At 48.9% G+C, this 12,500-nt stretch overlaps 1 protein-coding gene across 1 annotated transcript in view; it reads right to left on the bottom strand.

The window, feature by feature from the left end:
• Positions 1–12,500, bottom strand: part of LOC134080444 (roundabout homolog 1-like) — a gene marked incomplete at its 5' end in the record, with an annotated part of 46,005 nt that overhangs the window by 17,145 nt on the left and 16,360 nt on the right. Inside the window, 10 exon segments of the mRNA XM_062536883.1 lie at positions 1,003–1,029; positions 2,525–2,728; positions 4,248–4,419; positions 4,816–4,937; positions 6,423–6,657; positions 9,281–9,402; positions 10,125–10,291; positions 10,525–10,690; positions 11,430–11,511; positions 11,785–11,990. Of these exon segments, the coding sequence (XP_062392867.1) occupies positions 1,003–1,029; positions 2,525–2,728; positions 4,248–4,419; positions 4,816–4,937; positions 6,423–6,657; positions 9,281–9,402; positions 10,125–10,291; positions 10,525–10,690; positions 11,430–11,511; positions 11,785–11,990 (1,503 nt within the window).

Below are 12,500 nucleotides of genomic sequence, written 5' to 3'. Positions count from 1 at the left end.
CCTTCACAGTACACACACACACGCACACACAACACACACACGCACACACACATGCACACACACACACACACACACACACGCACACACACACACAGTTCAAACCCCACGGGGAAAATACAGTGTATTAGAGCCGACAGGCTCCCCTCCTGAATGAGAATAATGAATGAGGAGCGGCAGGCTGGGTATCGCCTCTCAGCAGGCCCTGTGCTGGGGCTCTCCAGGGAGCAGAGGAGAGGCGGTCGGGGCCGACACCTACACCAGAATTAGAGCCAAGCCCTGGATGCCATCTCCTCCGCACACTTATCAGGCAGCTATATAGCCTCTTACTGATCCCTCTCTGAACAACGCCTGTGCCATTTGTTCAAAAATGAACAATAGCCTAACGCCTAACACTTTAATCAAATAATTTGAAGATATTTGCATTTAAAAACGTAAGCATCGCATCAAGCTCTGAAATAAGCAGTATGTTGTCAGACTAAGATACAAACTACAGGGATATGAGTATGAGGCTCAACATATACTGTATTGTGCTATATATTATACTGTATTATGCTATATATTATACTGTAGCAGTTCCTCCTGTCCCACGCTGATACATGGCCAAGGGCTGAAACACGTGCGTATGGAAGACATGGTCCATTAAAGACTCATAAAGATCTAATGTTCGGGAGTTTCTCAGTCTTTTGAAAGTTTCACAACTTTGTTTTCACAGTCTTTTTCGAACTCACACCCTCAGAGGGAATTGAACGGTCGAGTTGAGTGCGTCTGTCTCTGTCTGCTACCATGCAACCATGTAGAGTCTAATGCGCTGATCTCTATCTCAAATTTGTTTTTTATTGTATTACGTTAATAATCTGTGTTGGCTTTCCTTCATATGGAGGTCAAGAGACAGTCAAACCACTTTGTCTTTAAACAGGCCTTCTCCATGCGTTCATGTGGAAAAGTCCCTAGTTGAGAGACACGTCAATGATGCAGAGAAAGAGGAAAACGAAATGCACGTACCTGTCGGTGTGAAGGTGAAGGATGGCACTGTGGGGAGACAAAAACAGAGCGCTGTCAGTCACTCACACACACACACACACACACACACACACAGATTAAATTCCTATACTTCACTTTTACATGCAGCACTGCTTAAGGGGGGGCACAACTATTATTGGGTGTCTGTGTATAGGTTGCTAGGTGAGGCTAAACACACAGACACACACACACACACACACACACACACACACACACACACACACACACACACACACACACACACACACACACACACACACACATGCACACGCGCACACACACACACAGGGGTACAGAACAATACACCTCATTCCAAACAGCCTTGGGGAGTAATTGAGGTTACTGTGGCTACAATGGGAGAGATAATTGAGTTAGTGAGACTCACACTACTCTAAATCATTAACCCCTTCCCCCCACATCTCACACAGACACACACACACACACACACACACACACACACACACACACACACACACACACACACACACACACACACACACACACAAACACACACACACACACACACAAAACACATACTGTATGGATACAGCAAAAATATAAAAGTACAAATCCATAAATAATTTGCAAACATAGACCATCGGCCCCCTAAAACACACGCCACACACACCACACACACACCCCCTACATGTGAAAAAAAAACCCAGCATCGTGTTTTTTAAAAAAGCAACACGAAATGTCACCCTTTGAATGTCAGTGTGATCTGTGATGCGCTGGTCCTCTGATCGGCAGGCCGCTTTGAGCTCTTTGAGCTGCTGAAAAGATTACACCAAACGACTCGCCTCTCTCCCTGCCTGCCTGCCTGCCTGCCTGCCTGCCTGCCTAGCACATTATCAGTTCATCAGCTTTGAGCATGAAAGAAGCCGAGACCAGGCACGACAGATAGACCCAAGAAGAGAGAAAGAGAGAGAGCGAGAGAGAGAGGGAGAGAGAGAGAGAGGGTGAGAGGAGAGAGAGGAAATGAGAGAGCAAGAAAGGAGAAAAAAAACCTAAAGTGATAAAACTGAACGAAAGGAATGAAATGATGGCTGTGTCCCGTTGGTAACCTTCAGGCCGTGGGGCCCGGTGTGTGGATGTGCTGTTATCTGATCCTCCTCTCACCTCCAGTCACCTCGCTTGGCCTCACTTGCTCTCGCTCTCTGGTGCATATTGGGACCTTGACCACACAGCCTGACCCGGGATCACAGGACCAAGCCCTAAGGTTTTCCATAGCACAAACCGCTAGCGCAAGATGCTAACAATGGCAATGTCATAAATAGGGTCTCTCTCTGGCTGTCTCCCTGTCTCTCTCTCTCTCTCTTTCTCAATTTAATTTGATATTTAAATTCTCTATTTTTCTCTCTCTCACTCTCTCAATACTGGTGGCAGATTTCCCTAGTTGTACGGTCCAGGTTTGGCATCCACACACACACACATACACACACCCACACCCACCAACACACACACACACACAGACACAAACACACACACACACACGCACACACACCTTTGCGAATGCCGGCGTAGCTGCTGCTGAGGCCGCTCCTCTTCTTGCGGTGGCGGTAGAGCCAGACGCTGAACACCATCAGCACCAGCCAGCAGGTGGCGCCGATGCCCGCGATGAAGGCCGGCTGCTTGACCACGTCGGAGATGTGAGACAGCGTGTCCCTCTCCACACCACTCTCCACCACCGTCGGCATGCCCGAGTGGTCTAACCAGAGACACAGAGAGAGAGAGAGAGAGAGAGAGAGAGAGAGAGAGAGAGAGAGAGAGAGAGAGAGAGAGAGTGGAAAGAAAGAGAGAGAGAAGGCAGTGAAGTTTGGGGAGTGTAGAGGAGAGAGAAGAGAGGAACAGAAACATCAAAACACAACTGTAAATCAGACAGGAGTCAGAGGCCATACTCATATCACATGGTATACAGATCACAACTCACGCAACAGAGAAAACAACCATGACATGCACACACAAACAGCAGGGACTAAAAATACAGTAGCGACCATTTCTCTCTCTCTCTCTCTCCCTCTCTCTCTCTCTCTCTCTCTCTCTCTCTCAGGCCTGTGGAGTCCTCCTCCACCTCTCCTTCTGACATTAGCCTGAGGCTAGCAGGCTCGGATGCTCTGACCACTAAAGAGGATGCTGTGGGAGGCTGATACTGATCATGTGAAAACATTAGATAGCATAGTGGCAAAACAAACCACACTCTCTATCTCTTGCTCTCACACTCACTCACACACACACACACACACACACACACACACACACACACACACACACATACAGACTCTCACACACACACACACACACACACATACAGACTCTCACATGCACACACACACACACACACCCACACACTGTTGACTCTCTGACTGACTGACTGACTGTGAATACTTGTGTGTGTGTGTGTGTGTGTGACAACAGCAGCGTTGCATTTCTCAGGAAACCACATCTGAAGTTGGACCACTGTGACGAAGCTGCAATTACCTCTGATTGCACGACTGAATGAGCGAGATTGTGTGTCTGACAGTAACAGGGTTGAATCGTGTATGGACATGCTCTCTCTCTCTCTCTCTCTCTCTCTCTCTCTCTCTCTCTCTCTCTCTGTCTCTCTCTCTGTCTCTTTCTCTCTCTCTCTGGGAGACAAACTGCAAAGTGAGGAGATTTTGCATTCTGTAACTTCACAGTTTAATATGCTGCACCAAGTCTCTGGTTGCAGTCAAGAAGGAGACACGCGAGCCTTCAGATGGAGCGGCTGGCAAAGTGACTGTCCCACTCAGCAGTGATTCAAGGAGCAGAGGGAAGCTCCTTCCATGATTTATTCCCATAGAGGAGTGTTAAAGTTAACAGCCATGTTATGTTTAATGACTTGTTTTATGTGTCTGATGTTAACCTTCACAGATCCGTAGTCTGGCTTCAAATTTTTTTTATTGAAGTTCATTCTCACCGATCTACTTATCTGTGTATCAATTCGTCTCTGAATGTAGGTGTGTGTGTGTGTGTGTGTTTGTGTGTGCTCTGATGTCAGGACCAGCTAAAACTAGATAGAAAATGTGCTTAAATGTGTGATATTATGTCTTTTTATTTCTTATTTAATATTAACAGTAGCAACCATTTTTCTCTCTCCCTCTCTCTCTCTCTCTCAGGCCTTGATATGCTTAAATGTGTGATATTATGTCTTTTTAGTCCTTATTTCATATGTGCATCTTGCATGTGTGTTTGTGTGTGGCTCTCACCTATTTCAAATAAGGTGACATCACTCTTGACCCCTGGGCCTGCCCCGTTGCTGGCGGCGACCTCCACGCTGTAGCGGATGCCCGGCGAAAGGTTGGGGATGATGACGGAGAAGGTGGAGCCGTCCACTGTGCGGTTGACATGGTAACGACTTTCGTTGCCCAGACACCAAATCTACAGAGAAGCAGGATAGAGATAACATGTTCACTGATGCAGCTAGAATGAATAGAAACATTAAAACATCCAAGAATATCATGAGCTATTGCATAACATTATACTAACTCTGTCTCATACACACACACACACACACACACACACACACACATATATACTGTATATATATATGGAGGCATATTAGTGAATGTATACAGTATAATGCACAGAGGAATTAGCCAAGTTGGGTCAGTGGGGCATGTTTTCACCAGTAGATGGCGCTAAAGCTCTTCAGGTTATGCTGGCACTGTGCTTGCGTGGTGGCCTCTTGTTCGCGTGGGGATGGAGGGGAGAGAGGGAGAGGGAGGGAGCTGTCTGTGTGTGCGGAGAAAGAGGAGCGAGGTGCCCTCTGCTTACCTTGTACTCCTGGACCATGCCGTTCAGTTCCTCCTCGGGAGGCGGTTGCCAGGCGACCAGGATGGCGGTCCCATTGGTGTCGCTCTTTGTCACGGTTACGCCACGTGGCGCCCCGCTGGGAGCTGTGACAGAGGAGCGCAGAGAGAGAGAGAGAGAGAGAGAGAGAGATGGAGAAAGAGAGGGAGAGACAGAGAAAGAGAGAAAGTGTGCAAAGGAGAAAGAGAGAAAGAGATAGAGAGCAATTATAGAGAAAAAGGTAAAGAGAGAAGAGAGAGAGAGAGAGAGAGAGAGAGAGAGAGAGAGAGAGAGAGAGAGAGAGAGAGAGAGAGAGAGAGAGAGAGAGAGAGAGAGAGAGAGAGAGGGAGAGAGAGTTAAAAAGAAGAATGTAAGGACGGGGGAAAAAAGCCTCCAGCCTCACCTTCACCTAACCTCTATCAATCTGTCCTACTTTTAAACCCTGTTTCAACCTCAAATTGATGACAGGTCCTAGCGAGGGCCACATCGCCGTCTCCATATGCTATCAGGCAAAGGATACCACAAGTTTTAAAAAATGGCTATAAAAGGGCCATAAAACATAGACAATAGGAGCCCTAAACGGCGGAGAAGGGCCCGAGCGACTCCACTCGCGTGTGTTTTCCCAGTCCCACCCCGAGGCTCATAAAGAGAGCCACAAGTGCTGACTGTTTCCCGGCAAACGCGCATCTAAAGGCCTAATCAGGAAATCGCTGGCAAGATTTATTTCCTGTTTATGGTTCCGATGGGGTGGGAGAAAAAGAGTCATGAATTGTGGTGTGTGTGTGTTGTGGTGTGTGTGTGTGTGTGTGTGTGTGGGGGGGGGGGGGGGGGGGGTTTGATGTGGGGGGGTTAATGGGTGAATCACAGGAGCCTGGGGGCACAGGAGCGCTGCTGCTGCCTCTGAGGTGAGATTAAGACGGGGTGGGTAGGGGAGGAGGACGCACGTCAGCAGGGCTGGAGACGGGAGCTACACAAAACAATTAGCCGCTCAATTTGGAGTTAGCCTAGCTACCCCGGCTATCACTCACGCGTCGATAACGCAACACAGGCGCGCCAGTACCCATGTGGGAACACACACACACACACACACACACACACACACACACACACACACACAGACACACTGGCAATCTGGATTTAGCTCACTCATCACTCACACGTCACTGAGGCAGACACAGCTATGCAAGCACGCACGCACGCACGCACGCACGCACGCACGCACGCACGCACGCACGCACGCACGCACACACGTCCATATATTTAGCACACTCATACACACTTTCTTGTTCCCAAATCAATTAGGCATGTAAGCACTTTCTACATATATAACACATATTCACATATACACTACACATATTCAACGTTTCTAAGTAGACTACTATTCCACGACCTCACCTAATCCTTCTGATGGCAGCCAATAAAGCTCCTTTGCTACTCCCCACCTACCTTCCTCCATGCTCCACCCACTCCCTCCATACCCCATCCACACCCACCCATGATCCACCCACACTCACCAGTTCCCCACCCACATTCAACAAAGCTCCACCCACAATTGTCCATACCCCACCCACATTATCCCATGCTCCACCCACCTTCCTCCATGGTCCGGGCCACCTTCACATCGCTGTCGGCGCCCTGGAACTCGTCGAAGTACGGGCGCACTTTGAACTCGTAGGTCACGCCCTTCTTCAGCTGGGGAACCACGGCGCCGTCCTCCCCGGGAGTCCGAACCTCGAAGACGCCCCACTGGCTCCGGGCCTGCCCCACCTCAGACGTGGGCCGGTACATCACCTTATAGCCCTGGATGTACTGGGACTGCTGCTCCACCTGTTGGTGTGGAGGAATAACAACAACATCAATAAGGGTGCACGTATCTCCACAAAACATGCATGCATCACAGTGATAGTTCACTGCATTGGTAAAAAAAAATCCCTCTGTTTCAGCACACTGTTCCTGTATGTGTTTATCAATAAGAGTGCCAAGAAAACGTCTTGTCTTTTTTTATTTATTTTTTTTGTGCGGTGACGTCGGCTTGAATTTTCATATCTAGTCATTAGCACAGTTCTGGATGAGCGTCCTCGTGTTCACTCAAATGTGTTTTTCATTTCGTGTGACAGAAGCCATCGCGCTATTTATTCCCACAGGCGCCCAGACCTCAGCTCTGCTCCGCGCCAACTGAACAGGGTATTTCGGGAGAGAATTTCATGCCTAAATAAATAGCAGCGCTGAATCCCAAACCCGGCATCAGCAAATAGCATGGCTTTGGTGTACTGCGGGATGGTAACCATGGAGATCGGGAACATCCTGTCTGCAAAAAGGGCTCGTGCCTGGCGTATGCTTGTATTGTTTCTTGTGTGCTGCGCATAAACACACACACACACACACACACACAATTCTCTCTCTCTCCCTCTGTCTCTCTCTCTCTCTCCCCTTGCAGCCTTATTTCTCTGTCTCTGTCTCTTTCACACACACACACACACACACACACACACACACACACACACACACACACACACACACACACACAGTCACACACACACACACACACACAAACACACACACACACTAACACACTCACAGACCCCATGTGGCCCGGCGGGAGGTCTCCGTTACAAGGCCCCATCTCTTTCAGCTACAGGCTCGCAGGGGTGAGATCAGCGGGAGGTGACCACTTCCTGCCGTCCTGCCACCACTTAAGCCTTCCCTAGCGGCCGCCTCAGACCTTATAACGCCAGCACTCCAGCGCTCCAGCACCCCACGCAGGTCATCAGCACACAACTGGACTGCCCTTCCCATCCCACGCAGCGTTCACATTTGCATCAGCTCTCGCCTCGCTAAAGAGCTAAAAACAGAAAGATGCTGCCACATCAACATCCTCTATCAACATCCTTTATCAACATCGGCTGCAACATCAACACCAACATCATCTGAGTGAATGGTAAGCACCAGACAGTGCCATCCAACAAGCTCAGAGGGGTCTGGGTTTCACCAGAGCATATGGAAATATGCGAATTATGAGAAGGCTTCTGCTGTGCAACGTTTACAGTGCTTTCCTCAAACTAGTCTGGGTATCTATAACAATACTGCACCATCCAGACTCATTCTGTTTATCAGACATAAACACAAGCCAACATATCTGGGGCATGGTGATATGGTTGGAGCACCATTACAAAGTCGTTCATGGCGAGAATGACAGACGTTAATCGTGACTGAAGAGGGGATGAGCGGACTCGAGCAAAGCAAAGCTTGTCTGAGGTCCGTGGAGCACCAGCTGAAGGGCCCAGCCAAGGCCCAGCATTCCTCAGGAGCTCTGCGTCCGCGCGCAGGTCTCTCTGCTGGGCCTCAGCTAAACTATTTACATTCTGCCCCTGTGTTTATGGCCCAAGCCCTGACGTGTGTATATACACGCAGCCATTCGTCAAGGCCAGGCCGCCATTTGTCCCCAGCTGCAGGGGGGGAGAGAGAGAACAGAGGGGAGAGGGAGAGAGAGAATAAGAGAGAGATGGAACAGAGGAGAGAGAGAGAGAGAGAGAGAGAGAGAGAGAATAAGAGATAGAGGCAGAAAAGAGGGGGGGGGGGGGGAGAGAAAGAATAAGAGATAGAGGCAGAAAGAGGGGGGGGGAGAGAGGAAACTACGCCATGCTTCTGAGAGCTGCAGCTGATTAAAAGAGAAATGGCTCCGCCGGCCCAGGTGGTCCTGATTTAGGAGCGCGCTCCACTTCTCCTCCGGAGCTCGAGGCGAGGGCTCCACTTGTCCTCTCGGCTCCCTGGCCAAGCTCAGCGCTCGTCCTGTCAGACAAGCCTCCCCGCCAGCATGGGAGAGAGACCTCTCCTCAGCAGGATGCAGCCTCCGATAAGGACATGAGTGAGTGGATTGGGAAGCAGCACTCGTGGGCTCAGCCCAAGACTGGACACTAGAGCTCAGGGCGGATTAGGAGACGGGTGGGGGTGGAGGGTGGAGGGTGGAGGGTGGAGGGTGGGTGGGGGTTCATATCTTGAGGCGAGGAGTATGAAATGTGAGTCCTGTTGTTCTTTTTTCTAGCTCGATTGTTTGTTTTTTTGTCTGCGATAGAATGGGAGTGAAAGTCCTGGGGTCTGAGGCTGAGGAGGAGCGCCTAATTTGGGAAAAAGGATCCCATGCCCTTAGAGAATGGGGCGTGTGTGTGTGTGTGTGTGTGTGTGTGTGTGTGTGTGTGTGTGTGTGTGTGTGTGTGTGTGTGTGTGTGTGTGTGTGTGTGTGTGTGTGAGAATGAGTGTGAGTGAGTGAGAGAGAGAGAGAGAGAGAGAGAGAGAGAGAGGAGAGCTTCAGTACATGCCTGTGTGTCTGTTGCCTTGCGTGTTTGACGAGGTCAGAGTGACTTTGAGAGTCTGCGTATGTATCTGAGTAAGTGACTGTGTGTGTGTGTGTGTGTGTGTGTGTGAGACTTTAGATAGATATGGGGTTACTCACGGTCCACTGCACCCTGACGGAGGAGGAGGAGAGGATGACGGGGTTGTGGAGGTGGATGACCACGTCTCCCAGCTCCCTCTGGATCTGACGGTGGTCCACGCCCTGAATGGTGGGTGGCGTGTCTGCACACAAGACAGAGTGGGACGTGGGAGTGAGCAAGGGGTTAAGAATGTGTGTGTGTGTGTGTGTGTGTGTGTGAAAATAAGCTTCTACGTGTGTGTGAGTGTACATTTGGGTGAATGTGTTTCCATCCAAGCTTGAGTTGTTGGTGTGGACAAATATCTGTGTGGATATACAGTATACAAATATACAGTATTTGTGCAACTGAGCTGTACATCTCTGCATGTGGTATGTGTATGTGTGTGTATATATGTGTGTGTGTGTGTGTGTGTGTGTGTGTGTGTGTGTGTGTGTGTATCTCTATGTGTGTGTGTATGTCTGTATGTCTGTATGTGTGTGTGTGTGTGTGTGTGTGTGTCTATGACTCAGTTCATCTGGCGTATCCTCTTTAAAAAGTGCTCATACTCTCCCACTCATGATGCTATTGCTATTACAAAGGCATCTCCCTTACACACTACACACTACACACCAGACACAATACATATCCATAAATCACTGTCTGGTTCTGTGTTTGCGAGTTTGTGTGAAACCTCAACCCTCCTGTTGTATCCTGGACATAAACATTAGGTTCTGCAACATTAAGAGACAAGTCAGAGCTATATTCAGCAGTTTCACGAGTGGAGAACCACAACGTAAATCGGAGAACACAAAAGAGTTTTTGGCCTCGAAAAGAGGTTTATTTAGAAAAAGCTCAAAAAGCTTCAGAAAGGCGAGGCGCACTGACCCTGGGTGCGGATGGCGTCGCTGATGGGGCTGGGGTCACTCAGGCCGTAGGCGTTGACCGCCCGCACCAGGAACAGGTAGACGGCAGCAGGCTTCAGACCCTTCAGCACAAAGGTCTCGGCCTTCACGTGGTCAGCTAGGGTCACCCAGCTACTGCCAGATGCATGACTACGATAGAGCGAGATGGAGAGAGAGAGAGAGAGAGAGAGAGAGAGAGAGAGAGAGAGAGAGAGAGAAAGAGGTAGAATACTCCTTTAGTAAAACAGCGTTTGTCATAAGGGTATCAATGACTACAGAGAGGGAGAGAAAGCATGAAAAAGTGAGAGAAAGACATCCTTACACACGCACACATGCACACACACACACACACACACACACACACACCAGATGTGTGAACTCACCTGAAACCCTCTATGATGTAGGAGGTGGGCGTGGCTCCGACACTGCTGGCCTTCCAGGTGAGCGTGGCAGAGGTGCGGCTGACGTCGGTCACGTCCGGTTTGGCCGGAGCTCTGGGGATCAGGTTGGGGTCCGTGGGTCTGCCCGGCTGGACAGCCACTCCAAACGCTGACAGGGGCAAACAAAGCAAAGCATGTTTATTTACTGTATTTCATACACATGGGGTAATTATATTACATTTTACATTACATTACATTACATTACATTTCATTTGGCTGACGCTTTTTAACCAAAGCGACTTACAACATGAAAAAAACATTTAGGTTTTTAAGAGCATTTCTAACAACAAATAAAAAGCCACAATAAGTGCATCAATGGGTGTAATAAGTGCATAAATGAGTGTAATAAGTGCATGAATGAGTGCGATTGTCTGAAGTAGTGCTATGAGAGGAGATGTTCTATGAAGAGCTGGGTTATATGCTTTCAATAAACAAAGTCAATTAGTAATACTGTAATTTCCCAACTATTAGCCGCAGCTTATACACTGATTTTGCAAACTTTGTTCAGCTATAAGGTGAATACACAAGGGCCAGTTCATATGGAATTAATATGGTCTAGTTTCTTTTTTACTTGTGTCTTATACACAATGTGGCTAATACACAGGAAGACACTGTAGCATATTCAGTAGGCCTATAGCATACTGTATATTGAGTATCTAATTTCATGTCTGTTACAAATGTATTGTGTGCAATAATAAAGTTGACATTTACTTTATTGGCGTGTCACTGTGATCTGATTTCACCAATGCAATAAGCAAGACACGCCAGAAGCAATGCAAGAGCGGCGCTTCACTGATGTGGTTGCTATTGATTTGGGGAGAGTGTATTTGTGTGGGTGGGTACTGTACCTTCCACCTCCAGGTAAGCCTTCCAGGAAGCCTCTCCGCTGGGGCTGGATGCAATGCAGGTGTACATGCCTGTGTCTCCCATCTTAGGGTTGAGCAAGCAGCAACCAACACATACACACACACACACACACACACACACACACACACACACACACACACACACACACACACAGAAGAAAAGGACAAAAAGACTGAGTATGTGACAAATTTGAAGAGAGGAAAAACAAACAAACATTCCATACTTTTTACATTTAAAACTGGCGGGCAAGTGAACCTGATGTTCAACAGTAGAGTCAGAGGCACAGTCCCTGAATGTGCCGCTTGGTCACCTCACGTTACGCATGGCGCCCCCTACCTTGGCGTATCGGATCTGCAGCTCGCCCTCGTCCGCCTGCGAGACGCGCGAGTCGTGGGTGGTGACCAGCGTCCCGTCCTTCTTCCACATCACCGTGGGCGTCGGCGTGCCGGTCGCCTGGCAACTCAAAACCACCGTCCCGTCCACGGACACCGTCTGATTGGACGGGCCCTGTTGAATGACAGGCGGAGGGCGATCCGAAACCACTGCGACCCAAACACGAAGGGAGAGAGAGAGAGAGACACACAGAGAACAGAGGAGGAGAGGAAATGTGAGAAAAATCCGGAAAACAAGCGATTATCATGGGAATGTGGAGAAAGAGATGGATTGAGACAGCGAGAGAGCGAGAGAGCGCAATTAAGACCACAGAAGGCGAGAGTGGTAGAGAGAGTGTGGTCGAGAGAGAGAGAGAGAGAGAGAGAGAGAGAGAGTGTGTGTGTTGTGTGTGTGTGTGTGTGTGTGTGTGTGTGTGTGTGTGTGTGTGTGTGTGTGTGTGTGTGTGTGTGTGTATGTGTATGTGTTTGTGTTTGTGGGAAGCGTAAAGAATGAGCTTTGAGGTGGAGAGAGAATGAGCGGGATGACAAGAAAGGGCAGAGAGAGAGAGAGGAAACTGAGGCAGCCATAATGATGGAGAGGGAGGGAAACGCCGAGAGAAGTGTGGGATGCGGACGAGGAAATTGAAATTTGAGAGAGAGAGAGAGAGAGAGAAAAGAAAT

This window comes from Sardina pilchardus, chromosome 5, assembly GCF_963854185.1.
Source record: "Sardina pilchardus chromosome 5, fSarPil1.1, whole genome shotgun sequence".
In the NCBI taxonomy this organism is placed as follows: Eukaryota; Metazoa; Chordata; class Actinopteri; order Clupeiformes; family Clupeidae; genus Sardina; species Sardina pilchardus.
Note: the sequence above shows the minus strand (reverse complement) of the source record. Positions and strands in the feature narration are given on the sequence as shown.